Below are 27945 nucleotides of genomic sequence, written 5' to 3' on the forward strand. Positions count from 1 at the left end.
GTCGATGTCAAGAGTCCATGCAAGAAAAGGTGATAAAATGAACTAGACTTTTTGCAGCATTTCACAAATTCGATTTTGAAGGAGATGCATGGTCAGTATTCGTTTGTTTGTTTTTTAATGAAATATTTTTTACAAATAAAATAGTTTTGTCATTAATTTTAGCACACTTTTTTTTTTAACGATGGAAGGGATTCTTTTTAATGTATCTCTCCAGGATTTTGTGTCGCTCTTAATGTAGAACAATGGTGAATGTGTTAGCAGTGTGATACTCTTTAGTTCCATATTCCCAGTTGACTTGTGGGAATAAGTGTTTCTGTTTTACCATGACACAGGAAACGTGATTTCCTTAATGATCCGACAGGCCTGTGTTCAAATTGCAGGTTTAAATTGCAGTCAACCTGAGCTGTATTTGCCATCTTTGCGCGTCCCGTGACCGTCGACGTCACGGCCGCCTGTGACATCACGAATGCTTAAGAAAAGTTCCAAGTTGAGGGTTAGAGTTGACGGCACAGCAATGAAGATATAAATAAAAGACTTTAGAAAATGTAGGCGGGAAAAAAACAAGATGTGAATAGCTTCCCAAGTGCATTTTTGCACAATGACGTGCGTACGTGTCGGCCATGTTGGCAGGGGCAAAGTTCCTATCGAGGGGAATGCATGGATTTAGAAATTAACTTGTAATTTCTTCATTTCGCAACCAACTTTCATGAGATGTACTTTTTTAGCAACGTCCAAACGGGTGCTATCAATACGTACCATTTAGAGAAGCAAATATTTTTTTTTAAAAACTTGTGAAGGGTTATTCTAATTTCCTTTTATTTGCACAAGCGCGTGTATCACAATATGCTGGCGTCCTTGTTGATTCCAGTTTACTCGCCTTCCACACACATGGAATGCAATGACGATTTTGCGCCTGCTAGTTTAGCATCGACTGTAAGCAAGTAGAATAAAGGGGCGTGTCGTATCGACCTACGTACATAATATATGGTTGGCGGCGCCTGCACGAAGTGAGTTTCGCTGAACGACAATAACACGCCCGAGGCACCGCGTCGGTGCCTGGGAAAAGAAAGGCCAAAAGTCGGGCAGACATGGCCGAGGCTTGGCCCGAGGAAGACGAGGAGAGTATGAGGAGGGACACCAGGGAGCAAGTGGTCCGACGGCAGTCCAACGGCACCGAAGGTAAAAACAACAAGACAACAGTTCACAGACTCGACAGCAACCTGACTCAGAATGTTATGCGAGGAATTTACTTGAGGGGGTCGAAATAAAACTAAAGAGGATCCAGGGATAAATGTTTCCAACTACACCCCTCATAAAACGAAACAAAAGTTGTCTGCCTAAGAGGGAAATAGTTACGATAACGAAGTCACTTTTCTTTTTGAGGAGAAAAAGTTAGATTGACAGATGTCTTTGCCAGGATGTCTTCAGTTTTTCCAATATAAAGTTATATTTTACCAAGAGAAAGTCGCAATGTTATGATATTCCGGAAGCGGTTTGTGGTTAACTCGAACAGTGGTCATCAAATTCCCCACCGCCTAATTCTATTCATTCCTACCCACAAGTTGTATTCTTTTTTTTCGTCCCGACAACAGAGAACCGGTAGTTATCATGTGCAATTAAAGCCTCTTTCTTTTTTCTTTTTTGCTGCATCCGCACCTTGCCGTATTTGCATCTATGCCCTTATTCAAATCGCGAATAAGCATTGCCTTATCTTTTTATCTTTTGTTTTTATTTTCACGAATCTTGGGACTTACTAGGCTCACTTGGGGCCTCGGGTGTCGTATTTCTTGTCGTGTTATTGGAAAATGTGTGTTGACCATGACAATAAAAATACCTAAAAAAAATAAAAGGTCGAGGTTAATATAATGGGGATGTAGAAATTGTTATCACACGTAAATGATGTTTGAAGATAATTTTCTCTTTTAAAGAGCTAAGGCTATGTTCTCAAAAATGTTTATTTATTTTCCTTTAAAAAAAACAAGAAAAGCCTCATATCTACTCGAGTCTGCTCATTTAACCTTGTACTGTAGTAATTTGTATTTTTATTCTCCATTCGTGAATTACTGTAGCGTTGTTTTGGCTGCAACATCTCATCTTATTCTCTGTCATTAAAAAAAACATATTGAAGACAGCTCAATAGCCTCCACTCTTGCTTTTGTGCTGCACAAATACCTCAGCAGTAAACAAGATCTCGCTGACGCTTTTCTTTGCATTTTCCTTTGACCTTCATTTTCATCCAGCTAGACATGGTCACAATTTTATTTCGCCTTTTTCCAGACATCTTGCCATCAGTCAAATATTATATTTAGAGGCCCTAAACTTTAGAATGACTTGGATATATCTTTGAGCTTATTATCCTCCTACACAGCCTTGAAAGTGTCACTGAAACTACAGATTAGATTCAATCAAACAAACAGTGCCAGAAATTTGTAGATTGTTGCCTTTTTTAAATTATTTACTGTATGTTGTTGGTTTTTTGTTTTGTTCTGTTTTTTTTAATGGGATTAATCTGGCTAACATGAACAGGGTCTGGTCTGAGCGGGTGTTTCCCCCTCGGGATTCTTTGTGTCCATTGAGCTGTGGGCTTTGCATTTTGGTGCCTAGGACTTTACCCACCTCTTCATACCCCCACGATCACGTCACAATCATAAACCATCGATAATACACAAAAACGCAGCTACTAATGGGACTCTGTAGTGAAAGTTGTGAGCAAGAGAAGCAGCTGCTCTGTTTGGGTTGGGGGCGGGGGCTGCAAACATCTGGAAGTGTTAAGGGGAGCGCCATGACTGTAGCAGAATTTTTCTGCAGCCAATCGCAGTGACTTCCTGGTCAGGAATGAGCCAGGAGAGTCAGGAGTCCAGAGCAGGGAGGAGAGCGGTGGAAAGGCATCGGGAAAATCCGTTCTCATACCGGCCGACGAAAAGAGGATTCGGGGAGGAAATGTAGCGGGTTTTTTTTTGTTTGAGGATGATTGGCAGCCGATGACACGTTGACATTTTCTGCCACAACCTCTGGCTTGTTTGTCTGTGCCCCCGCAGGCCGTCCTGGCAGGAGGAAGCCAGAAAATCGTCTCAGGTTGAGCACTTTTATTTTTTCCGCAATTTTTCTTTCTGTGTGTGTGTGTGTGTGTGTGTGTGTGTGTGTGTGTGTGTGTGTGCGTGTGTGTGTGAATGCGCAACCCAATATGTTCCTCGCCCCATTTTGGCGTTCAAACTTTTTGTGCTTGAAGTCCATCGCCTCTCTGCTGTGTCTGCATCCCCCCCCACCGGCCCCCCTTTACTTTTCCTCTGACACACTCTTGAAAGTATTTAGGCTGTTGGCCTGTTGGCATGGCAACCAGCCGGGGGCAGTGTCAGCGTTTGTTTATAGGGCAAACCTCAAAGTGGTTTTGTTGAGTGTGTGTGTGTGTGTGTGTGTGTGTGTGTGTGTATAGAGTTGGTGTCCTATCTTAATCTGCCTTGCGACAAAAGAACGCTGGCTCAGACTACATTCCGACATGCTAACACATCTTGAGATTCGTTTAACTGTTGCGCTAACTTGTGTTTTTCCATCTTTCTCTCTGCGCAGCCAAGGTCCACTTGGGTCCCTCAGAGCAGCCATCAAAAGATGTGAGTACACAAAAGTGCCGCTGATTTGATTTCCCGCGTGCGTCCAAATACATTTTTTTTTTCGCTTCAGCCACCACCAGGTCCAGTTTCCCTGACCCTCAGCGAGAGAGAAACAGGAACGCGGACGCCAGGTAAGGCAACGCTTTCATCTCTCCCCGCCATCACCACATGCCTTTTATTCCTCCCCTTTACTTCCTGTTCAGGATTCCCGTCGCCAGGCGACCGGAGATCACCATCCTGTCGGCCGAACCGCTCCCCTCCCCTTCCTGGTTAGCGGGTACGCCTGGCGCGTTCCCGCCCCCTCCTCCTCCGCCCACCCAAATCTGGGGACCCACAATCCCGCCGTCCATACAGGTAGCGCCACGACCGTGATTGATTCCGGGCCGCGCCGCGTGGAACTTAGATTCTCTTTCCCGCCCGCAGCCTCCTCCCTCCTATGATGAGGTGATAAGGGAGAAGACACAAGAGCTGGTCGCGCGTACGTCTTCATCGCCCCCATCTTCGGTGCCGTCGTCTCATCCAGCTTTTTGCACGACGATTGCCACTCAGACAGACACTGGCGCTCCAGGTGAGAAGACGCTCGCTCATATTGAAGGCGTAACCAAGGACGACTTGAACCCGGATATCAAAAACTATTTGTGAAGAGCAAACTGAACAGGCGGTCATGCTAACCGTCTGAAATTGTATTTGAATATTTGCGTTCAGGGAAACAAGTGAAACCGCAGCGTCCGCCCATACCCGCCACTCCGTCTCAAACCGATGCCGAAATCGGCACTCCGTTGACCCCGCCTTCTCAAAACGGCCAATCGGCGCAGCTCTCCGGTGCCACGCCCGTTCCCAAGAAGGCGGAGCGCCCCAGGCCCCGCCCCCGATCCAGGTCCGCCGCGACGCCGGTCAGCGACGAGGTCAAGGTTCAGACTTTGGTGAAACTGCGAGAGGACGGCTTGGCCACGCTCGCCGCCCGCGCTCGCTGTGACATTGGCAAACAGGACGCGAGTCAAGGTAAATACCTTCAAGAGCTCTTGGAGGCCTTCAGCTCCGACGACTGGGGTCTTCCAGAGCAGCGAGGTGGCGACAGTGGTCTCAGCCAATCGGAGGACGACGACGACGACGACGATAACATGGCAGCCCTGAGGGCGAGGATCCAGGCCTTTGAGCAACAGCAGGTGGCGCCTGATGGGAGTCGTGGTAACTCGGGCGCCAACAAGGAGGTGGTCGCCGAGAAACCCGAACCCCGGCCACGCCCTCGTCTCCGAGGGCAGTCTGTCAAAGTGCTACCTCCCGCCATTGCTCCGAAACCCAAAAGCCTGCACAAAGCGGCTAGCGTTGACTCCTCTCAACCGCCCCCTGAGGTCCTGAACCCCAAACTGACGCCAATCACAGAGCCCCTTCCGACTCACGTCTCCTCCACGCCCCCTTGCATTGCACCGGTCCCAGCCCCCAGGATCCCTCCACTGAAACCCTCCCCCTCCCCCATCGAGACCCCATCCACAACCAAATCTCCAGCCAGACCACCGATTGCCCCACGGACAAGCGTGGGGCCCGCACCCCACGAGAAAGCACATGTGGCTCCAACACGCCCCCCCAGACCTCTCACTGAGATCAGCAGGGGGACGCAAATGCAAACTCAGGATACCGCTAATCTGACAGGTAAGTCTTGTAGTTTACTCTTTCCTCTGGGACAACTCATTGCTTCCGTCGGCCCCCATGACGAAATCTCCAAAGCACATGGGAAAATGTTTGATGGGCTAATTAAAGGTTGAAATCATTCCAAAATGACATCAGGGTGTCGCGCCTCTCACCGCCAGAAGAGCATAACTACCGTCAATCATGATGGTGGCAGCATCGTGCTTCGGGTTCACTTTCCTTTCGTTGGAAATCGGCGCCTCAGTCAAGGCGGAGGGAATTATGACTCATCAGGAAAAGCTGACTAGAACAGCGAAACTTGATTTGGGGTTAACCTGAGGCGCTTCAAACGAGTTTGGATGTCATTGGCTAATTCTGTACAGAGCTCAAATATGAGGACATGCACACTTGCGCAACCAACATTTCTTTGTAGCTTATTTTTACTTCCTCTCATGGAGAGTGTTTTATAGATCAGAGTGATTTATTTATCTTGGTCTTTTTTTTTTTTTTAACTATATCCCAAAAATCCAGCCCTTGAAGAGGGGTGTGTAGACTTTTTAAATCCACTGCGGACCCAACAAATTGATGAGGAGCAATATTGGAATCAGGTGGGAGGGAAAGTAGGTCACATTTGAACCAGTGGCCTTTGTTTGCTCTCAATGCATTTGTTGTTGGCCGCGTCAACCGACCACACCCACTGGAAGAAAAGGAAAACGTGTCACCGGAAATGACACGAGACAAGGAAACCTGTTGCTTTCCAGGCCTGCGGTAAGGCAAAATCCCCATTCGAGTATCTTGTCTTGACTTCCTATCCGAGAAATCAACAATGAGTCTTTGCAACTCGGCTCATCTGCCTGACCCCCGGAGTTGCATTGTGGGTAACGTAAGCCGCCCGCCGCAACACAATGCGGCTTTTCAGCCCGAATGCAAACTGTGCGCGGTGGCTGTGCGGGAGTTGCGGTTGTCCGATTCAGAATCAACATTGGCCGATTGTGCGCACAGAAGAAGAAGCTTCTCTGTGCGGGCCAAGGTTATTAGAGTAAACTAACAAAAGCCACTAAAATTGGAGAAAAAACAATTGTGTTACTGAAATCAAATAAAAACAAACTTGCGGTTAAAAAAAACAAACAAGTAACCTTTAAAACTAAAACTGCAACTACAGCAAAAATCTCTTTTGCAGCCGTCTTCGTAAATTAACATCATTTAAATGTATTACATTTTGGTGTTGCTGTATATATCTGGAGAGAAGGAAGGTCACTTGAGAATTTTAATTGTGCTTGCGGTATCTTTTTTTTTTTTGTCTCGCACTCATTAGACACTCCATATATAAAAAAAAAAAAAAAACTCTTACTTAAAAAATGAATTGGAACAATAAATTTCAAGATGAAATAAAAAACTGTCATGAAAAATCCCAAACTATTCTAACCCTTGTGTGGACACAACCCCAAACTTTCCAAATACTTTTTTTTTCCTTTCCTCATTTTGGCCAACTTGTTGGGTTACCTTTTTACGACTCTGTCATGTGACCTACACCAGGATTCCGGGACATGATTTACAAAATAAACCAGTTGTGCCGCATGCTTGCCATCCCAAAGTGCTCAATTCCAGATGAATTTCCATTTCAAAGCATGTGGTTTGATGATGTTTTCAGGCTCCTCCCTGGAACCGAATCCGGTCCCCTCCAAGGCTCCCGTGCCCAGCCCTGCTCCCGTCCATGCCAAACCGTCGTCTCCTGGCCTAAAAAAGGCTGAAAATATCTGTGAGCCTCCACTCCCCCCGAGGTAAGAGCGACCACGCGTGCGGCTTTTCTCTGGTTCTTTTCAGATCACTGGTTCTGAAAGTGGGGGTGTCTGGGAACCATAACTTGGGTGATCCATGCAATTGTTATTAGTAGTTAGAAATTGTTGCATTGACACCTTGTTCAAAATTGTTAACCAAATGATATTTTTCAGATTTTCCTAAATAGTCGATGCAAATGATCGTCGGCATCATTTGCAAAGTATCAACCGTTAGAGTGTAATTTGAATGTTTTTGAGCAAACCTCCAAATAACAGTATTTAAAAATTTTTTTTTTTTAAAAAGACATGCTCTGCCCCACCAATTTTAATTAAGAACCCCGATGCTAAATAAGAAAATAAACACACGTGTAGGGCTGCAGTGAAGTGAGGCCATCGAGGATCTTCACAAGGAGCGCCATTGACGTCAACTGTTTTTTTTTTGTTAGTTTGTTTTTATTTTGTTTTTTATTTTTATGGGGACGGGCGGAGAAAAAATTGGCTAACTCTGGTTTCATTGCTAAGCTTGGAACAAATAAAATACTAACTATAGCCAGCAGGTGGCAGCATGGGGTTTGTTTTGGAAGAGATCACCTGTATCCAAACAATGCTTCATGTTTGTGAGCAAAGTGGATCTTTGGAAATTTGTATTTTTCATGTTAAATCTGCCACAGAAAGAGTGTCGCAAAAGGGGAGGAAAAAATGATTGAGATTATTGAAATTTATAAATAGAAATGATGATGTCATGTACATAACCAAACACATGCATGGTATGATACACACACACACACACACACTACTAAATACTACTACTACCAAATAGTATGCAGATAGTTTGTAACGTTTGTGAAATATTAAATTGTTACACTTTTGATATTTGTAAAAATGTTGCCCTCAAAAGCACGTTTATTTTTGCTGTATGTATTTAATCCAAGAAAAGGACAGTTCAGATGTTTGAGGCATCACCAAAGCAAAAATTATTAGCATAAAGGTCCCTGCAAAATCTATATTTGCACAAAAATATTTTTTTTTCAGCGTTGTTGTTTTTTTTTTTTTCCAAACTAGGTGAGTTGGGTGAAACAACCCATGTTCTACTGCCGTAGAAACAAACTTTTTTTGTGTGATGAAAATATAAATCCATCATTTGGTGGTTTCTGTGTTTATGTAATCATAAAATACAATATTCTCTAATATATTGGAAGATCAGGCACAATGCCCTAAATTGGCTAGCACTCAATAGTTTTGTTTTTTTTAATAATTGCCGCCATTCAAAGTGTTCATTGATGCTCCTTTATACACAAACTAGCGGTAGCCTAACCACTCTGCACTTAACTTTTTGTCTCTTCAGGCCTTCGAGTGTGAAGACCCTCCCCCCTAGACCTCCATCAATCAAATCCATCCCTGCCCGTCCACCACTACCCGCCATCATCCCGTCGTCAGAAAGCCAGCCTCAGCCGCCGTCTTCCTTCACGGTGTCCAATCACAGAGCGTCCAAGAAGGGGCCCCCTCTGCCCCCTCGGCCCAAGCCCGGACATCCGCTCTATCCCGTCTGCACGGTACAAACACAAAGGTTTGAGTTGGGGAATTTGAGTCTGTAGCACATCACTATCAAACTTTTGTGTCCTAGAAACAGGAAGACCTCATCGTCCTGGAAGACCTTCCGCCGGAGCCACCACCCACCCTCGTCACGCCACTTTGCAACACGTCGGAATGCCTCATGGACCTGGAAGTCCTGCCACCAGTGCAACTCCCGGAACCCGCTCTTCAGACTTTGTGGAAGGTATGAGTTTGGTTCCATTTCACAACGATATGGGGACAATGTTGGCAAGATGTTTGCACATTTATTATTTTGTAGCTTTGTGACCTTTTAAATCAGCGGTGTCAAACTCATTTTTGCCCTGGGCTTGATTTTAGTTACAGTTTCCCTTGGAGGGCTATTATGACTGAAACTATATAAAGAAGTCGAGAAGAATGGTTTATTCACCTATTGTTTGAGTTACTGTAATGAGGGGTTTGTTCACAATAAAATGCTGACAGTATCACTCTTCTTTATTACAAATGAGAATTTGAAATTTTGGCAAGCATCATGAAAGTTGACATATTTGATTTGCTTTCGTGGGGCCACATAAAATGATGTGGCGGGCCAGATCTGGCCCCCGGGCCTTGAGTTTGACACCAGTGTTTTAAATGTTAAGAAAATAATAAAACCCACTTTTTGACGTGACACCGAATAGGCTGAAAATCACGTGATGGACCCCAATTTTCGATTAGATGATCCAAAATCAGGACATCTGTATTGTCTATTCAAATAGCCACTTTTTTTCACCAAACCACATACTGTCATTTTGTGTCACGATAATCAGCTCGCTTAAAGCTAACATCTACCGCAAAATAATAATAATAATAATAATACATTTTATTTATAAGCGCCTTTCAAGACACCCAAGGACACTTTACAATAACAAAAACCACAAAACAATACGGGTTGAGCAGCGGCAGCCGAAAATGTCACCTGCGGCCTAACAAATGATTTATATGATAAGTCATAACACGGTGGTATGCTGAAGGCACGCAACTTCAATTAGGACTTCAGGAAGAATACTGAAAGTTTTGTTTTCATATGTCAGAAATTTTACAAATTGTGTAGCGTAAAACACTGAAAAGGCAATCAAAAAAAATTTTGAGAGGGGTGCACAATTACTCACTTCACGATCACTTGTTTTGTTCTTGTGTTGTCTGTGCAGCCGGCCACGCAGCAACGTCCTGAGCCGCCTCCTGTCAGGTCTGACACGCCAAATGCCATCCTATGTTTATTTTAAATTTTTTTCCTGTTTGTTTTTCTTAAAGCAAAGACTCTATTTGTTGTTGACTTGCTTCCGCTTTGTGTCCGTCTGCACAGTGGCCTTCGTTACGTTGCTTTGTTCGACTTTGAGGGAGCAGTGGACGACGAGCTCACCTTCTCCCAGGGGGACGTCATCGCCCTCCTGGAGATTGTCGACCAACAGTGGGGGCGCGGCCAGCTTCACGGACGCGTCGGGCTCTTCCCGCTTAGCTTCACCCGAGTCACTGAGGGCCACCCACCTCAAAGTCCTGGTGAGGCACATTCTTGTTTGTTTTTTTTTTTGTTTGTTTTTTCTTTTGCTTCTAATGCGACACAATTCAAATTGCATTTTTATGTTTTTCCTCAGTGACAAAGACACCCCCAAAAGAAACGGAGGTGAGTGTAAAATGATGCTGGTTAAAATATGAATTTGTTCTCTGGATAAACTTTGTCCTTAATATCATGATATTACGGCAAATATTTTAGTTTGCGCATCCCTGATATAGAAAATATTGCCACAACAAAATGTCTTCATTATCAAACATATATTTAGGTGGAGGAATGGGCAGTGGCGCTGTTTGACTTCCCTGGTCAGACTGCAGAGGATCTCTCCTTCCACAAGGGGGCGTATATCCAAGTGACCGAGCATGTGGACGCTGAATGGAGGAGGGGGAGACTGGATGGCAGAGAGGGGCTTTACCCCGCAGCTTTCACACAGGCCTGCAAGGGTGAGACATGGGCATCCACAAAATAATATACAAAATCACACTGTCATATATTTGGAGTTCATAATTGATATTGTGTATGAGGACCAGCGCACTATCAAACCGATTGCTTTCTTCCACCTAAGATTTGGGCCAATTAAAACCTCTCATGTTGATGTGAACCCTTCGGAATGACATTGATTTCTGTGTCATTTGGTCAGAAAATGTGGTCTAGTCCGCCAATATTTAGTCCAATCAGTGTGACAAGACCGGCGGTGTTGGTTAAAGCCGGTCTGCCCAACCAAAGTTGATGCTTTGGGACTGCTTTACTCATTCAGGGCCTGGCGACATTGCAATCCTCGACAGAACAATAAATTCCCAAATTGATCAAGACACTGACCAAAATGCTTTCTTCCTGGTTCAAGCTCGGCCAATCCCAAGCCAGAAGGTCGCGGTGGGAGGCGTGGCCAAAGCTTTATTTACCTTCAAAGCCGAGCATGAGGACGAGCTCACAGTGAAGGTGAGCTTCCCGAAACACGTCATCAAATAACGTGTTCATGACTTGCTCTTGTCCTCTTCCTCCAGCCCGGCGACATCATCACGCAGGTGGAGTCTGCGGATAAGCAGTGGATTATGGGAGTGGTTGACAGTAAGCGTGGAATTGTGCCCAAAAACTACGTTTTGCTTCTTTGACGAGGACGATCCGCTGACGGGACATTTTGGGGTGTCGTGGTGGAGGTTGAGGACACCAAGATTTCAGTCTACAATGCGACGTCGGCATCGCCCACGCCCTCCCCGTGCTGTTCAAAACTTTGACGTGACTCTTTCGGTTCCTTTTAAAACTTCCAACGAGACATCGAAGTTGCAACGCAGGATCTTTTCTTTCCGAGTCGTACCACGTGTTTGAATATTAACGCAACTAACCAATCTTGTCGGATGTTTCCCCAAAGTGCCCCAGCGGGATAAGTGCAAATTAACATGTGAGCAAGAGTATATGAGGAGTTAAGCAACCAAGTATTTTTTTTCCAGAACGGTGTTAGGCTTCTTCAATGAAGTTAGCGGTGAACTTATCTGAATGAAATCAAAACAAACATTCCAGCTTTTAAATCCTAATAAAACTTTGCAACATTCCTCAAAGTCTGTTGACCTCATCTCTTATCGTTGGTGCCGAGTTATCTTAGCGACATGCTTTGGGCCAGCTCTGATTTCAAAATGAAACAAAATAGCTGTTTTCACTATCTATGTTTTATTTCACAGTTGAATGCATCTTTGTCCTCCATTTCAAGGTCTTTGAAAGCACCGTGGCAGATTTGTTGAAGGAGGGAAAAAAAAAGGGCACATTACATGCTTTGGGGCTAGCAAAGCGTTCCTAAATGCCATCGAAGGTGGCGCCGTGTTGAAAAAAACCCAAATGCCATTCAAAAGGACCTTTGACATGGAAAGCTTTTTGAAAACGTTCTAATCTACTGCACTTGATCGAGGGTTAATAAGGCAGAATGACGAGCACATACAGGAACATAAGTTAAAGCATGTTTGTCAGGAGGACACTTAAGCTGCAAGTCCACGCTCGCTATGTCAACACAGCGACACAAGGTGTCTTTTGGTTTGGTGAAAAAGAGGAAAAAAAACAACAACAATACAATACAAAAGGTCGTAACACTGCATCCTGCCAACAGCTGGAGTTCTTCCGTTTAAATCAGAGGTCTCCAAACTTTCCCTTCCAGTGGCCACTTGGACATTCTTCATCTTGAATTCCTTTTAAATATTAAAAACAATCCATCAATGATGGCGAAGTTAATGTGAAGCCGTGATATTGTTTTAGAAACGGTGGTGCCTGGGAGCTCTCAAGTTGTTTCCCTATTAAAAAGAGGCACCACCGTATTATATGTTTATTAAAAAAATAAAATAAAATAGAAAATTAAGTTTAAAAAATTCTGGCGGCTAAAAAATAAAAATAAAAAATGGCCACAGGGGCCATAGTTTGGACACCCCTGCTTTAAATTCTCGCATCCTCACCGACAACAAGACAGAACAATGGAGGAATGGGATAATTAGTTAAATAAGCACCATTCAGATTTTTTTTTTTTCCCCGAAGCCATCACAATCTGCGACTTCACAACAGATTCACACTCACATGACAGCAAACATGTACAACATATTTTGAATTTTTAACAAGGCAGGACGCCAACAAGATTTGGTGGGCTGAAACATGGCCGTGAGCGGCGTAAAATGTTGACACTTTTTTTTCTTTTTTAAATAACCCTGTGTGGATCAGTGCATACAGGCACAGTGCTTCTGGCCTCAGATTGGGAGATACGAACAGAAGTAGCACGGGATGCTTCTTCCCAGAAAAAGTGGAAGACATTCTGGGTATGAGGAAAGGCTTGAAATGATCTGTCCACTTTTCTTGATGCGTTCAAGGGACTTAGCCCCCCCCCCCTCTTTTTGTTTTTTGTTTTGTTTTTGTCTTTTTGCAAATATTCCCAAAATGCTGGATGGAGCTCCAGTTGACAAGTAGCAAGAGTTGAGGATGTGATTTTGGTGACTGCATGAACAGGAATCTGGGATTGTCACTGATGGGGATCCAGTTCACCACTGTTTTCTCAATTAATTGGCGTTCTCCGGGGGGGGAATTCTCCAAGGACGAGATCTGGTCCAGTGGCTGACATCTAGACCAGCGGGGAAGGAACCTGCTTGGTTTCCAGGCCCGGAGATTCCTTTTCCATTACGCTCGGCTCGTCGTTGCCGGACTCGACGGGAGCGTCATCCTGCGTGAGCGCACATCGACAATGAACGACGTTATTTTGGAACAACCAAGGGAACATAAGTCGACGGTCACAAGAGTGCAAGCTCACCGACACCCACGGGTGCGAGAGAACCTCATCTGCTGTGAAGCGAGCGTCCACGTTCACCTGCAGCATCTGACCAATCAGCATCTGAGGGAACATGCCGCGGGACTCGTCAGACTGTCAAAAATCTAAAAAACTGACATGATGATGACGATTTCAACACTAGCGCTCAATATTTTCATTCTGCACTGTTCTCAGTCTTCTCAACAATTCTTTATACATGTATAATGTATTTTGAAACTAATCTTTGAATTCACTTAACAGGGTCTCCTTGACAACTGATAATCGGTATCTGTCAAGGTCAAGGTCATCTTTATTGTCAAATATGCTTTATGTATGTATTGGCTTGTCCAAAAAAAAAAAAAATTATCTATCTCGAGTCAAAACTGTGACAATGTTTGGGGGGGGGGGGGGGGTTTTCCTCATGGATGATTGTAACCCGTCACCTTGGCAGGAAGGCTGATGGCGTCCCAGTCCGGGGACGGGAACTCCAGCTTACCCCGGAGGATCTGATCAAACAGCTCCTCCTGGACGTTGTTCTCGCTGAAGAAGATGAGACGCATTAAGATCGAAAGAGGACGCTTTGTTGTTTAAGATTCTTTTTTTTTTTTTTGATGATGACTGGCGGTCCGGCCGCCGCTGTGTGACATTCACTGACCTTCTGAACGGTGGAAAACCGCAAAGGAGAATGTAGGTGATGATGCCCGCTGCCCAGATGTCCACCTTCAGACCATAACTACACACAAACATCCGCGAGCGATGAACGCGAGTTCGAAAATACCCTCTGTGCTCACTTCCGGTGTGTCCTCTCACCCGGTCTCCGCGATGATCTCCGGAGCCACGTAGGTCGGCGTGCCGCACACGGTGTAAAGCGGGCCCTCCACCACCGTGGCCAAACCGAAGTCTCCCAGTTTGAGCGACTTGGTGCCGTCCGGGTACTCGCACACCTGCCGGGAACACACACACGTGTCATGGAGCACGCCGGCGTCCGCGTTGAGCGTCCGCCCGATGCCTACCAGCAGATTCTCTGGTTTGATGTCTCTGTGGACGATGTTCATCCTGTGCAGGTACTTGATGGCTCCGGCCAGGTTGTACACCATGGCGCTGGCGTCGTGCTCGCTGTATTTGGTGGATGACGTGATGGCGTCAAACAGGTCGCCTCCCTAAAGCAGGCAAAGAGACTGAGTTCCAATCTTTGATCGGACAATCGATCGTCTCCCACGCGAAACAGCACCTTGACAAGCTCCATCACCAGGAAAAGCTGAGACGGCGTGTCGTCCACCTCGACGAGCTGGATGATGCTGGGGTGTCGAACCCGACGTAAGACCGCCACTTCGTTCTCGATCAGGTGCTCCTTTTCAAACGGAAGGCAAGGCAGGCCAGCTTTATTTACATCGCACATTTCATGCACAAGGCAACTCAATGTGCTTCAGATAAGCAAAGACAACAGCTTATGACATTCAGGAGCATTCTGTAGCTTTCCAAATTTACTAAAAGAAGACATGTAAAACATTTAAAAGTAAAGAAATAAAGGCAGGTTTTTAAAAATTACAAATTGATGTACAATCAAACGTATGGGGGGGGGGGCACACATTTTTTTTTAACCTGGATTCAAAAGCATTTATACTTCATTTGGACTGGGTCCAAGGATTGACTCTTGCGGGACCCCAACACAACAGTGGGAGATTTTTGTTGCCAAAATATGGATATAACGTGAACAAAATGCGAATTTGTGTGTTGTCAGAACAAAATAACCCGACTGATAACGTTACCTTCCCGCAGCAACGAGCTTTGTCGATGATCTTCAATGCAAACTCCTGCCCAGTCGACCTGCCAGGCACATCAGAACCGTCACTCCGTTTTTCGACTAACAAGAACGAAACTCGCTTTGCGTTTACCTCTCGACGCACTCCTTCACCACCGCAAAGTTTCCATCGCCGATCACTTTGCCAATTTTGTACTTGCTGCTGATGATCGACGACGACACAGACGGGTTTCCGTTCACTTGGGGGGAGCAGTTTGACGGTGAGTTCACGTGGCCACTGGACAGACACTTCGGCCGATGCGGTAACACACCTTCCAGAGCGACGTCATCGGCATGCTCAGCCGCGCCGTTGATGTCCGCAGAGGAAGAGCGATGAGGAGAGACCTGCAGATTGGAAAATGAAACCTTGGATGCAAATCGGGTTGGTGAAGACGAGATGAAGAGATATTTCAATTTTAATGAAGAGCCCACCTTGAGGCTGCTGCGTGTCTCGGGACTCGTAGGGGAAGGGCTGGATCTGGACGACTTTGCGGGGACCTGCGATTCTGACTCCTCATTGGCTGCAGGAGGAAGAGGAAAGGACGTTATTCCGTGACGGAAGAAAACCGTCTTGTCCAAACTGGAAAAAAAAGGTTTCTCGTATCTTACCTAATTCCGGTGACCTGGACTGAGGCACAGCTTTTGCCGAAGCCTTGGAGGAGGCCAAACCAGAGCCGCTGGAACTCTTGGGAGTCAAAGTCTTCTGAGAGGCGGCGGGACGAGTCGCTTTGACTCGGCACTCTGAAAAACGGGAGATGAGTTAAATTACAGCGCTCACAAAAAAAAGTTGGAGATACTGGAAATTGGGTTCAAATTGGACCAATATTTCCAACTTGACTTTCTTTTTCGCACAGTTTTGTGTGCGCGTGACTGTGTGTGCGCGCGAGACCATTAACGAAGGCCGCCGTCTTGCCACCATGAGTGAGCACAAAGTCGTCCTGAGCGTAGCGAAACTTCTCCAGCCCGCACGCCATGAATACGTCGTCTTCCCCGAAGAAATCCTGCAGACAGGTCAACTGCACACACACAGGAAAAAAAAAAACATACACTGCTTAGCCTTTATTGGCTGCACTCTGTTGCCTTCAGTTTCAGTCTTGCCAACGGATTTTTTTTCCTTCCTTCTCTGTCTGTGCGTGTATGTTTTAAAAATAGACCCATGTGATGCATTTAGTCCGCGCGGGGAGAGATGAAAGTATCTTCAAACATGTTTGGCTGTCACACGGCTTGAAACGCTTTGAAGGTCGAATCTCAACAATGAAGTTAAGTTTCTCCGTTTTCGATGACCCGTTTTGTGTTCCGAGGTACAAACTGAGCTCACCTGTTTTCCGTCCAGCGTGTACAGCCGCTTGACGGCTCCCGAGTCCAACTTGATGGCCTCCGTGATGTCGGCCAGCACTTGTTCGAAGGAGTGAGCCGTCTTCTTGTTCAGAAGGATCCGCACCGCCTTGCGCGGCTTGACGCCGCTTCGGATCACCGTCACCAGCTTGGGCTTGATGAAGTCTTTGCTCTCTCGGCCCTCGGGGCGCTCTTTGCCGCTCCCGCCGACGCCGACCGCAGACGCGACCGAAGACCTGCTCAAACTTGCCGCGCCGCTCCCGGAACCAGCGCCGGGTTTCCAACTCGGCACGGAGATCTTGGTGTAGTCCACTTTACGGTAAGGCTGGTTGGAGGCGCAAACGTAGCACTCACCTGAGCGGAGAGACGTGAGTCATGATCTTGCGCTACTTTCTGAAAGTTGGCGATTCGGGACTTTGAAGTAAGAGTTCAAGACGAGCCAAAAATGCACTTCAACCTTTCCAAGAGAACCTAACAGAGAGCATGTAACTTTTTGGTAGCCAGTCGTATGTACTGTCATCTTTATGTCACAAAGTGATGCATCAGACTTAGTGTCCGTACATTAGTGCTCATGAACCAACTTTACAGTCATTAATATTGATGAGTGGAGAGAAAGGAGCAGTTCAAGTGCCTGAGCTGGACTCCTTTGAGTCTCCATAAATCACATCCGGAAAGTATTTCATGCAAAGCGGAAAAGGCAATACTGGCTGAAGATTGCTGCGTGTAAGGGCTGAACAATCCATCTGACTCAGACCGACATTGCAAGGCAGTGGAATGCAATTTTCAAATCGGTATATATTATACTACACATGGGGACAGCCTCAGCTCCTCAATAAGCTGTGGTAATATTGTTTGTTCTTTGCAGAGGATAAAGAATATATGCGCACGAGTCTTATGTCTGTTTGATGTCTGACATTTTGATGCACTGCTTGTTTTTCAAGTATCAGTCACTTGAAGGTTTATATCCGTCTATCCGTTTTTTATTGTGCATTGGCATTTAGCTAATGGAAGCTGTAAATCATCTCTCTCGCATCTCAAGGAACTCATCCCACGGGATCGCCAACAGAATACTGTCTGCCGATACTTCACGCACGTGTAGCTAACCTTCCACCAGCTCGTCCATGCTGGTGATCTTCTTTGCGCCATCAATGGTGTAGATGGTCCGCACCCCTTGCGGCAGGTGGAGGTTGTCGGCCAGCGAGCGGGTCAGCTCCACGAGCAGGGCGTCGTACGAGCGGAAGCGGTCGCCGGAAACGGCGTACACCAGCCCTTTAAAAGAGCGGTCGCCGTTGCGGTAGAAGCGCACCTTCTTGGCACGCTTCTCCGAGGTGAGCGCCTGCAGAGTGCGCGTGCGGTAGTAGCTGCAGTTGGTGCTGTGCGCCGGGCTGGGAACCAGGCTGCTGCCGCGAGAGCTCGGGCCCGAGTCGTCTCGTTTGGCCCGAACGGCGCGCCCTCGGCGGACCTTGTCGCGTTCATCAAAATGCTCCAGCTCCATGTTCTTCCTGTCGGGATCGGGTCCACGTTCCCCTGCTACTTGAGACTCATCTTGATTCGAATGAGATGCGAGATTTTGAGAGGATCACTCGGGGATGTTTCTAGAAAGCCATTCAAGTTCTTTTGCGTGGTGATTTCAGAAGATGGGAAGATTTCCGGTGGGGAAGCTGAGAATCCACTTGAACCCTGAAAAGAAGCAAAGAGGTTAATACTGCACCACTGAGCCTCTATAAAGTCTGCAAAATGTGCTTTTTCTCTGTTTCATGGCCACAAATTAGCATTTATGTGTGCAGGCTTTATGTACAGTAATAGAGAGCCTTGAAAATAAAGGATTCTTTGATGCCAATACACTGCAGAATGATCAGTTCACACTGACAAATCTTCATATAGAGTCAAAGAAACTGAATTTGTTGTCATTTTATGGAAAGATGGAAGTAATTTTGAGACACAATCATCCAAAATCTGCGGGTGGATCCCGAGTAGAGGTCAAGACAGCAGGCAGCAGCCTCCAGGTCCAGTCAGTCTTTGGCCCCAGCCACAAGCTCACCGATGCGTCCATTTACATGCGTTCAAAAGGTCGGATGAGCTTCCAGTGGGGGGAATCAGCATCACCTTGCAGCATGCGAACATGTCAGTCAAGGTTGCAGGTGCAATGCAATCACGTGTCCCATTCGGCTCAACCTGCACACGGGATTAGAACAAAAGCACGAATCCGCCCAAACGCGTGCAACGGCGGCGGGAGGCACCTACCAATAATGCCGTGGAGCCGGTTTGTTGCTATGGAGGCCCCCCCACCCCCACCCCCAATACTCCCCCCTTCCCTCCCTTCCCTCCCCGGTGCGCAGGTTCCGGTATTTTCCGGCTGAAACGTCGGCTGCATGTGGATTGCACCGCGACGACGACGACTGTCGGACCGGACCGAGTCGAGTCAGGACGCTACCCGGGGATGAGTGATGTAGAAGCGAGGCGGCGAGCTCGTAGCGGGATGCGCCGCGACGGGGCTCCGGATCGCAGCAGCTGCGCGGCCGCTGCAGCAGAGAGGGGACGCCGGCACAACGAGCTTCCGCTCCCGCCCCTCCTCCGAGGCTCAAGCTGTCTGTCTCTCTCTTTCTCTCTCTGTCTAGCTCGCACTCTCTCCACGTCTTTTGTGTATCTCGCTCGAACCCTCCCCCTAATCTTGTTCCAGTTTTGTCACTTTAGCCAATTAAATATTGAAAAAAATGGCAAACGCCCGAGGAAACGAAATCGGGCTCCATTGATGCATTTAGATCTACACACCTGGACAGTACATTTCAAATATCTCTATTAAGAGATCTTGAGATCTACAGAAATATAGCCTGTATACTGATTTGTGTCTATATTTGTGTCCATATGTACCCTGTGCATGTGTGTACTAAATATCCCAATTTCTGAGGCAATTCCGGGACTACAAGGATGGCGCAACACTGGGACGAGGGCGGCTAGAGTCTAGTCAAAAATCGGTGTAGCCCCAGTTAAGCTTCTCTAGCATTTTATTTGATATTTTAAAATACATTTATTCATAAATTATTTTCTCACCCCCCCCCCCCATTTTTTTTTGGGGCCCTGAAAAAAAAAAACCTATCCTGGTGCTCTGCCTACCTCTTACTCATCACTGAATGTTGGTGACTGTCTTAAGTGTATGCATAAAGCACATGTACGTGCATGCCCGGTGTAGTGTGTGGTGTCTCTCCAAATTAAAAATAATTTCTTTGTCTCTTTTAGTCGAGAACTGAGACGTTGTGACCTTGAATGCTGGGACCAGAGGCCCGACTCGCCGAATCCAAATCAAAGTGTCACATACAGAAAAATTGATAAAACGTGGCGGGTCAGTTTGATTTTCACCTTATTGTTTATTGCACAAAAAAAAAAAACAAGCAGGCATAAATATAGCACTATTATTTATTATATGTGTATGAGAGACACACACACACACACCCCTACCTGAATGTATGCAATGGGATGAGCTCACCTTTACAACAATTCAGTTTTTTTGTGTGCTCTGAAATGTCCGACGATGCCCCGTCTAAAAGGGAATTGGTTGCAAGGTAATGTGTCCAAGTGATGCATTTTGACTGAGAAACAAGCATTGCATGCCGGCCTGTTAATGAGCATCCGCCGCTCGCGTTGGGGAGCGGTCGCCGTCGTCCTCATCCCAAGATGCCGTGGTAAATCCCGCCGGAGCCGAGATGGAGTGCGGGGCGGGGGTGTACCCGAGGCCCTGGTAGCGTCCGGTCGAGGAAGGGGAGGCGGGCACGGAGACGGCCGCAGCCGCAGCACCCTGAGATAGGAGGCCGGTGTGCTCGCTGTGCTCAGGGCGGGCGGCCGCGCCAAAGTACATCTTGTTCGGACGGCCCAGGAAGGTGCGGCCTGGAGGTAAATGGTTTGCTTTTGTTGTTTTTGTTCGAGTTTAAATGGCAGCGAAAGGGCACGCACTTACCAACATGGCGAACCTGCTCAGTGACGTCGGCCCTGATGTCTGAGAAGTCCCACATGGCGAGAAAACTGTCCAAGCACGTTCCTTCCTCTGCCTCCTGCGTGCATCGTTCAATATATGGCCACCTTTAGTGTGTGTGTGTGTGTGTGTGTGTGTGTGTACATGTAGGAACGTGCGAGTGCGTACCTGCACGTAGGGCTTGTAAGTGAAGGTGTAATGGTGCGCAATGGCAGCCAGGAACATTTCAATGCAGATGATGAAGTCCTGGATCGCAGGTGAAAAGCATCCGAGCAATTGTGATCACATCGCCGCGTAAATTCAAGTGATTCATTTGTGCCCACCTGCAGCCCAGTGGCCACCGCCTCGACGCTGGCCCAGTCCCACGTGTGTTTATCCGAGATGACGCCCACCTTCACCAGGAACGCGATCAGCACCGCCTGCCTGCGCACACGGCGTCCAAATCCCGATGTGCCATGGTGACATCAAGTGCTGTATGAATGACAAATTCTTAACGCGAGAGTTGACGTCGGTACCAGAAGGAGACGAACACCACCAGTTTGACGCAGAGGAATTTGCCCACAGGCCTGATGGGAGTCAGCTCCTCTTTCAGCGCTCGGTAGAGCAACACCAGACAGTACATGGCGAACTATACGTGCACACGCATACACATATTGATCAAAAATCAAATCCTGTTATCCTTGAATGGAAGTAACAAAAATCGTTTACCAGTTGCGATATGTTGTTGATAATGACCAGGTAGGACCAGGCGTTCTGAAAGCTGAAGTTGGCTTCATCATAAACGCCGCACAGCTGACAGACCCTGCGGGACGCCAAGGATATGCAACGCCGGTTCGTCACGGTTTCCGTAAGCAGTTCGCGGTGTCGCCACCACAATGGTAGCAAATCATGCCGCGTTGTTGCCGTGGCTATGACTGGAATTATGTTAGGCCGTCACCATGACAACGACCTTCACGAGAACCTTGCAATTTTGCTCAGCAACCAATGTCAAAAATAATAAGCACTAGACCATAAAATTTCAACTAGTGTTGCCAATTACCTTGAAAAAGTAACTTTTACTTTTCTGATAACTTGACATTAAAAGTCAATAGAGGTAAACGATGACTTGATTTTAAAAGTTAAAAAGTTAGATTACAAGTTACTCTATTAGTTACATTTAATAAATACCAACAACGCTGCTTAACATCAAAACTTTTACATTGAGCAGTTCTGCCAAGACTTAATTGGAAGTCCGTTTTTAACAGTGATATGTAAGAAAGGTTGTTTTTTTTTTTTTTTACTTAACATCAGTAGTTATTTTTATTCGGAAACTATGAGTCTTTATGAATTTCACTTAACATAAACGGCCACTTGTTTTCAAACACTCGCACAGTCTTGTGGGTCTTTGTCTTTAAACTTGAATATGCTGCGTGTGAGCCATGATTAATTGTATTCTTTTTAGGGATTTTGAAGCTAGATAACACTTTGTCAACAGCACGGAGTGTGGCATGAGAACTTACAGCGCTGTCACCGTGGTTACAGGCCGGACCACAGTGTACTGGAGGACTCCCAGCTTGCATCTGAAGAGCAGCACTCTGATGGGACAGCAAAGTTGTTTTCACACCACGCTCATGTGACCTTCCCACCCGCCTCCTCTTACTCTCCCATGGGCCACGGTGGGCAGCAGCAGAGTGGCGGCAGGTGAGCCTGCTGCTGCTGCACCTCCAGCATCAGCACCAGGCTGGGGTACTGGTTACTCAGGAAGTTGAGCAGGAACACCAGGAAGTTGTAAATGACGTACGCCTCATAGCATTCCCTGCACGTGTCCACGTAGATGGCCAGGCTGGGATACCTCAGGGCCAGCCACTGAGGAGGCAGGGGGGGAAAAAAAGGGTCAGTGTGCCACATTGTGGGGACACATTGGAAAAGTGGACGAACGTGTATGTTTTGACTCACACTGTCCAGACTGTAGATGGGCACCATCCATAGTATCCTGAAGAAGGCCAATAATTTATTACATGTTACCATGGTGAAGGGGGCCTGACTAAAATTCATTTACCGGTATTTTAAGGCCAATTCCAAAATTGGACAGAATAGAAGCAGATATCTGGATAACTGATTAATGGGGGGTGGGGTGGGGGGGGGGGGGTCACCTGATGATTGGCCTCTGCAGCTCCGGCTGCGTGTAGTGCACCAAGTGTTGCAGAATGTCCCACAGCGAGATGGGAATGGTGAGAAAGACAAAGACGCCGGCGATGAACCACGCTTTGCTGTGAGTCCCCACCTGAAAACAAACGCACACACGCGGATGCCCTGAGAAGCTCAGAGGGGTCGTACATCGAGATATCCCCCCGCGAAGTTCCCCCACCTTGTCCTTGTGCAGCTCCCAGACGCACAGCGGCACCACAGCCGCCAGCAGCAAGCCGTACACGACCAGAACCAGCGGACGGATCCATCGCCGCCACTCGGTGCACGAGCACGGCATCGCGGGACCTAGATTGCATGACAGCTTTTCAATCAGAAGATTCATTTCGTTCACTGTTTTGTGGCCCAAAGTGATTCTATTTTCATGTCATGGGCAGGCCATTTGCATACCACCTGTCAAAAACGGAGGCACAGCTACTTTGTGGCTATAAATTAGTATTTCATTATACTGTATCTATTTCGTCACCACAAATTAGCTGTTTGGACGCACATTACACTTGTAACTGGACATAATTTCATTCCCACATGTCATATCTTGTTCCGTTCAACTGGCACAGATCCTAAAATACTGTATTAATTACTACAAGGAGTGCCTAATAGTACATTCTGTGCATATTTCATACGTTTGACTGTCGGAGCTTGTGTTGATGGAGGCGTTGGCGGGCCTGTAGTCTTCGTGACGTGCAGGCGGCTGGCGGATTCTGTTACCAGGCAACGCCTCCTCTGTCGCCCGCCCAAAACCGTCGTAACCTCCTCGCGGGTCCCGCCATGCGATCCGGACCGACGACCACCGGCCGACCGAGCGAACGAATCAATCAATCGCCATCGATACGACTGTACGCGCGGGCACGATGCGCGCGCGCTCTGCTTGAGCCCCGCGTCACGTACGTTACTTCAGTCACGTGCAGAAGACAGTTTACGACAGCGAAATTGATTTTCCTCGTTGCTTTGTTTTTATAATCATATTTACCGGGGTTTTTCTGTATCGTCTTAATCTGAGTACTTTTTTTTTAAACGGTTAAAATGAGCAGTTAAACGACAAACAACCGTAATTAAGTATCGGGCTCTAATATATGTGGATAAAATAGTAGCAAGACATGAATATCAGAATTTAAGTTCATTTGATGGCAGGAGTGAAACAACAAACGGTTTGTTTGTTGTGTGACGTAGTGTACGTCACGGCCTCTAGAGGGCGCTAGCAAGTACAGAGGACTCCAAAAGGTTAACATACCGACTCGCATTTGAATGAAAAAAGTGCTCCTTGGTGACGTTGTTGCTCCCGAAAATTCCCAGAAGCCTGTAGCACGTCGTTGTCGCCAGGGCAAGCGGGTTAGTGCCACTCACACAGGCTACCACAGTTAAGAGAAAGGAAGCAAAATGTACTAAGTCTGCTTTCAATCGCAAAGAACGGGTAATGAGTCCATTTTACGAAGTCTTGCTCGGTACTTGTTATTTCGAATTTCTATACTGTACATGGCGGCCTGAAGGGTCTTGCACTACGCAAAAAAATACAAAGTTTCCTTTCTCCTTTTCTTCCTTCTTTCCTCTCTTCCTTCCTTCCATGCTTCCGTTCTAAAATATTAGTCCTCCCTACAGGTTAAGTGGCAGTCGAGAATGGAAGGCAACTCACTACCAGGAGTGTCCTCGAGGATCAGGAGACAAAAAAGCAAGTAAGCTACAACCGTGACATTGGTCTGAAAATGATCTACTAATGTATCTTTTTTTTCAACTACGTTCTCCTAAAAGCTCTAAGATACAGAACGAACTCTGTGAAACTCCGGCCGAAGCTAATGAAACATTCTGTTTCTTTTGTAGGAAATCTGACCAAATTACAGATAAATCAACACGGAGTCTCTCAAAGGAAGATATCGCAAAGTGAGTGTGGTCGCCATGGTGACCATTTAGTTTCCCATCGGTCACTTCGTTTAAAGTACAGTGTGTAGAATTTTGTTCTATCTAGTGGTGGACTAATAGAATGCAACAAACTAAGCTCGAAGCGCGTGCATTTTGAAACACTACGGTGCCCCAGAGGCACCAATTTCTTCAGCAGAGGTGATCCCAAGCCACTTCTTTTCGATTTGACATGTGTCCCTTCACACAGGTTCATCAACAGTCGGAAGCAGAACATCTGCGTCGGCCTGCTTCAACATGGCTTCCACAGGTAGTTTATGCGATGATCACATGACTGACTGTGTGCAGATAGCTTGTTTTGCTCGTTAAACGGTTTTGCTCTGACAAACCTACTAGAGGAGGAAAAAATATCTCATTTGACAGCTCTGGGCAGGCGTGGCCACTTAAGAGCGCCTTGTTGTCAAATAGCAAATTGAGGTCGTCATTGTGCAGCCGCTGCTCTGTTCCAGGTCCTTCTCTGAGCTGTTCTTGCTGCTGCGCTTGGATCAGGAGCGCAGGGAGGCGGCAGAGATCAACTCGGCTCTCAGTCTTCAGACACCGCTGGAGGAGCAGCATGATAAAATAAAGAGCATCGGTTTACACTTGAGCCGCGCAGAGCAGGCCCAACGGGACGGTACTGGCGCGCGCCCACACGCACTCTTCTGAGTCCCGACATTTTGGGGTACAAATCGAACGAATGGTTCCCGCAGGTCGCTGGCCGGCAGCGTACGAGCAGCGACTCCATTTGGGCGCCTACTTCACGGCGGAGTTGGAGGACCTGTGGCTCAGCTTGCACTTCTACCACACGTGCACCGACGCGAACGAGGACGGATGCATGAGGCACGCCACTGAAGGACGGGCCTGCTTGGCTGAGCTCTACTTACAGCAAGGTGCGCGTCTCTCCACCCTGCCTTGTCTCATACCTTCCTTTCTGCCTTACTTCCTTTGATTAGATTTACTTTTGTTCCTTCTTCCCTCCCTCCTTCCGTTCTGCCTTCCTTTTCAGCCTTTCTTTATTAGCTTAAACCTTCTTTTCTACCTTTCTTCCACCTCTGGGTTGTCCTTTCCGTTTTTCCTTCCTAACTTTCTCCCTTTACTTTTGTTCCTTATTTACTCTCTCCTCCCTTTCTGCCTTCCATTAACCTTTCTTCCTTGGCTTTAACCTTCTTTTCTACCTTCCTTCTTGATCGCCTTCCTTTACCTCACACCTGTTCTTTCCTTTTTACTTCCCAACAACCGTCCTTTTAACCCTGGAGAACCCACATGGTCAAATTTGGCCCCTATAAATTCTGCTATTCAAATGCTACCCTTAAATCCCAATGGGTCAAATTTGGCCCTTATCCTAAAATAGTATTAAGGCATTGAATATTTGAAAAAACATATATTTTGGTGTTCAGTGAACATATAGCAGTCATTTAATGTATAATTTATCATTTTCCAAAGAAGAAAAGGGTTCTTGGGTTCTCCAGGGTTAATATAAGAAAACCTTTATTTGTCTCACAATGGAGAAATTCCCAATTTACAGCAGCAAAATTATGAAAGGGAGAAAGTAAAATACAATATTTATTCATATAAATTTATGTAATATAAATTCAGACGTTCTTTCTGCCTTTCCCTCTTCCTCCTTCCTTCCTTCCATTTCTTTGACTTACTTTTGTTCCTTCCTTCCTTTTCTCTTTTCCTTTCCTTCCCTCCATCACACCCATGTTTTTTAATGAATGCATCCTTAAATCGCTTTTCTATTTTCATTCCCTCCCACCTTTCTTTGTTCCCTTTTATTTTGCTTCCTTCCTTTGTTTGTTTCAACAACCTTTTTTGCCTTCCTTTTCTCTGTACCTGGCCAATGCTGCTCTTGAATTTACCTTCTTCATTCTGAACTGAAATTATTTGCCATTATTCACGGTATCTCAGGAAAAAAAAAGTGAATTCACATGCACGAGCAGGTCAGCTGGACAAAGCGAGGCAGCAGGCCGAGCTGTGCGTGCGGATGGCCGACGAAGGCGCTTGGCTGGACTCGTCCGGCCGCCCGCTGCCGCGCCGATCCCGCGAGAGCCTGTGGGCCATATACAGCCGCCAGGCGGATGCTCGCATCAAAGCCGGCGATCCCGACGAGGCTCTCGAGCTCCTCCACAGAGGCTACACCACCGCTACCGAGTGTGAGTCGGCCGCCGCGGCACACACTTGCCATCATCCCGGTTGTAAAACGAAACCTTTTGCAGCTGAAAACAAATACATTGAAGGGGAAGCTGCCTATCAGCTTGGACTCGCCTACTACAGTGTCGGCGACTTCGACACATCCGAACAGGTGTGTGCTTTCGCGTGTGTGTCTGAAACAAGTACGTGTGACAGTGAGTGAGTGTTGTCTTTTTTTTCTTTTTTTTTTAACAGTACCTCAACACCTCCATGGAAATCTGCAGCACCACCGAGGATTTTGACGGCCTGGGAAAAGCCTACAAGGCCGTGGCCAAGTTATGTGAAAGGTACTCTCCCAAAAATGACATCCGCCCAACTTTTATGATGACTGCTTGTGTGTTTGTGTTTCAGCAAGGGAAACATCAACAACACCATCCAGCTTTTGGAGACTTTAGTTGACATGTCCCGGAGCAAGAGCCTACATCACCACCTGGTCGACGCATGCCTATGTCTGGGCAATGTCTACACTAACAGGGTACCTCACACACACGCACACACTTTTCATAAAATAATGTTGCAGTTCTCCCTCCCTTCCTGCAGAGGCAGTATGACCGAGCTCGCGAGAGCTTGCTACAAGGTTACAACGTGGCCTGTGACATTGGGGACGTGACTTTGGTGCAGAAGGCTCAGGTATGTTGTCAGTACAATATATCATTATGTTTCAGAATCTTTTTTTTTTTTTAACTTAAGTAAAGAAGTCAAATCAGTACTTTTACTTTTATCAGTCTTTCTTCACAAAAATATCTGTAATTCTATTAGAACGTGTGCACTTTTGCCTCCCATTGGTGTTGTTCAGGTGTCACTGGCCAGTGCTCACACCCGTTGCATTGTGGAGAAGTACAGTGCGGACGTGGAGTCCACCGCACCGGCCGCCCTGTCACGTCTTCTGGCCTGGAAAGTGTCAAGAGGACTCCATGAGGCCAGTGACAATGCTGGGGTGTGCGACTATTAGGCCTGGTCTACATGTAGCTGGGCTTTTTAAAAACGGAATATTTGTCACTCACTGTGTTGGAAAAAAAATTCGGTCCACACTGGCTCGTTTGTTTAAAAAAAAAAAACGCATCCACATCACCACCTTCGTATGTGCGTCTTTCAGCACATTTACAATGATGTTTTTCAAGGATGTCAAGATGACGCTTCATAATGCACCGCACATTTCCAATGGGAGACAGCTCTGGACTGCCACGGC

The 27945-nt window shown here is 46.6% G+C and overlaps 4 protein-coding genes across 13 annotated transcripts; 2 read left to right on the plus strand and 2 right to left on the minus strand.

Annotated features, from left to right (window-relative positions):
- Positions 1–196: 196 nt before the first annotated feature.
- On the plus strand, positions 197–11665 carry LOC147209174 (uncharacterized). Of its 2 annotated transcripts, none has more exons than XM_086104877.1 (16): positions 197–1179; positions 3039–3075; positions 3568–3608; positions 3679–3739; positions 3812–3962; positions 4032–4176; positions 4314–5258; positions 6886–7015; positions 8358–8565; positions 8643–8789; positions 9754–9791; positions 9909–10102; positions 10198–10226; positions 10384–10558; positions 10960–11054; positions 11120–11665. In XM_086104877.1, exons 1-16 carry the CDS (start codon positions 1089–1091, stop codon positions 11225–11227), a joined length of 2595 nt encoding a protein of 864 aa, XP_085961003.1. In that variant the 5' UTR covers positions 197–1088; the 3' UTR covers positions 11228–11665. The 2 variants fall into 2 exon arrangements, with proteins under 2 accessions (XP_085961003.1, XP_085961002.1); XM_086104876.1 differs by having other exon boundaries at positions 201–1179; positions 8637–8789.
- A 96-nt stretch (positions 11666–11761) lies between these two features.
- Positions 11762–18837, minus strand: LOC147209175 (serine/threonine-protein kinase DCLK2-like). 4 transcript variants are annotated; one of them, XM_086104884.1, is made up of 16 exons: positions 18767–18837; positions 17627–18202; positions 16506–16876; positions 16077–16203; positions 15797–15928; positions 15620–15708; positions 15460–15532; positions 15282–15387; positions 15156–15213; positions 14618–14737; positions 14400–14546; positions 14197–14330; positions 14042–14119; positions 13830–13926; positions 13390–13470; positions 11762–13302 (listed from the first exon to the last, which is right to left on the minus strand). In XM_086104884.1, the coding sequence occupies exons 2-16, from the start codon at positions 18015–18017 to the stop codon at positions 13204–13206; spliced, it is 2103 nt and encodes a 700-aa protein (XP_085961010.1). In that variant the 5' UTR covers positions 18018–18202; positions 18767–18837; the 3' UTR covers positions 11762–13203. The 4 variants fall into 4 exon arrangements, with proteins under 4 accessions (XP_085961010.1, XP_085961006.1, XP_085961008.1 ...); XM_086104880.1 differs by having other exon boundaries at positions 11762–13470; XM_086104882.1 differs by having other exon boundaries at positions 15282–15532.
- A 1030-nt stretch (positions 18838–19867) lies between these two features.
- LOC147209176 (transmembrane protein 184C-like) lies at positions 19868–23438 on the minus strand. 2 transcript variants are annotated; one of them, XM_086104891.1, is made up of 12 exons: positions 23297–23438; positions 22837–22961; positions 22622–22752; positions 22425–22461; positions 22129–22334; positions 21989–22063; positions 21198–21291; positions 21005–21117; positions 20813–20912; positions 20658–20735; positions 20475–20568; positions 19868–20404 (listed from the first exon to the last, which is right to left on the minus strand). In XM_086104891.1, the coding sequence occupies exons 2-12, from the start codon at positions 22951–22953 to the stop codon at positions 20139–20141; spliced, it is 1311 nt and encodes a 436-aa protein (XP_085961017.1). In that variant the 5' UTR covers positions 22954–22961; positions 23297–23438; the 3' UTR covers positions 19868–20138. The 2 variants fall into 2 exon arrangements, with proteins under 2 accessions (XP_085961017.1, XP_085961016.1); XM_086104890.1 differs by having other exon boundaries at positions 22622–22961.
- ttc29 (tetratricopeptide repeat domain 29) lies at positions 23408–27844 on the plus strand. Of its 5 annotated transcripts, none has more exons than XM_086104889.1 (12): positions 23662–24002; positions 24270–24343; positions 24489–24548; positions 24775–24834; positions 25034–25197; positions 25274–25453; positions 26507–26719; positions 26783–26868; positions 26952–27043; positions 27108–27231; positions 27277–27386; positions 27553–27698. In XM_086104889.1, the coding sequence occupies exons 1-11, from the start codon at positions 23919–23921 to the stop codon at positions 27364–27366; spliced, it is 1227 nt and encodes a 408-aa protein (XP_085961015.1). In that variant the 5' UTR covers positions 23662–23918; the 3' UTR covers positions 27367–27386; positions 27553–27698. The 5 variants fall into 5 exon arrangements, with proteins under 5 accessions (XP_085961014.1, XP_085961011.1, XP_085961013.1 ...); XM_086104886.1 differs by having other exon boundaries at positions 23670–24002; positions 27297–27386; positions 27553–27844; XM_086104888.1 differs by lacking the exon at positions 23662–24002 and adding an exon at positions 23408–23557 and having other exon boundaries at positions 26507–26868; positions 27297–27386; positions 27553–27844.
- The last annotated feature ends 101 nt before the right edge of the window (positions 27845–27945 follow it).

The sequence above is a fragment of the Hippocampus guttulatus genome, chromosome 2, assembly GCF_054856545.1.
Source record: "Hippocampus guttulatus isolate MCC_2025c chromosome 2, RoL_Hgut_1.0, whole genome shotgun sequence".
In the NCBI taxonomy this organism is placed as follows: domain Eukaryota; kingdom Metazoa; phylum Chordata; class Actinopteri; order Syngnathiformes; family Syngnathidae; genus Hippocampus; species Hippocampus guttulatus.

Coding starts and splice junctions, on each gene's coding strand:
- LOC147209176 (XM_086104890.1), bottom strand. CDS start 22,953: ATGCCGTGCTCGTGCACCGAGTGGCGGCGATGGATCCGTCCGCTGGTT. Junction 22,064..22,128: donor CCACCGTGGCCCATGGGAGA/GTAAGAGGAGGC, acceptor CTGTCCCATCAG/AGTGCTGCTCTTCAGATGCA. Junction 21,292..21,988: donor GTAACCACGGTGACAGCGCT/GTAAGTTCTCAT, acceptor GGCGTCCCGCAG/GGTCTGTCAGCTGTGCGGCG.
- LOC147209175 (XM_086104880.1), bottom strand. CDS start 18,017: ATGGAGCTGGAGCATTTTGATGAACGCGACAAGGTCCGCCGAGGGCGC. Junction 16,877..17,626: donor CATGGACGAGCTGGTGGAAG/GTTAGCTACACG, acceptor CTCTCCGCTCAG/GTGAGTGCTACGTTTGCGCC. Junction 14,120..14,196: donor GAGATCATCGCGGAGACCGG/GTGAGAGGACAC, acceptor GTTTGTGTGTAG/TTATGGTCTGAAGGTGGACA.
- LOC147209174 (XM_086104876.1), top strand. CDS start 1,089: ATGGCCGAGGCTTGGCCCGAGGAAGACGAGGAGAGTATGAGGAGGGAC. Junction 3,740..3,811: donor AACAGGAACGCGGACGCCAG/GTAAGGCAACGC, acceptor CTTCCTGTTCAG/GATTCCCGTCGCCAGGCGAC. Junction 10,103..10,197: donor CCACCCACCTCAAAGTCCTG/GTGAGGCACATT, acceptor GTTTTTCCTCAG/TGACAAAGACACCCCCAAAA.
- ttc29 (XM_086104885.1), top strand. CDS start 23,919: ATGAAAAAAGTGCTCCTTGGTGACGTTGTTGCTCCCGAAAATTCCCAG. Junction 25,198..25,273: donor AGAGCAGGCCCAACGGGACG/GTACTGGCGCGC, acceptor TGGTTCCCGCAG/GTCGCTGGCCGGCAGCGTAC. Junction 25,454..26,506: donor TGAGCTCTACTTACAGCAAG/GTGCGCGTCTCT, acceptor ATGCACGAGCAG/GTCAGCTGGACAAAGCGAGG.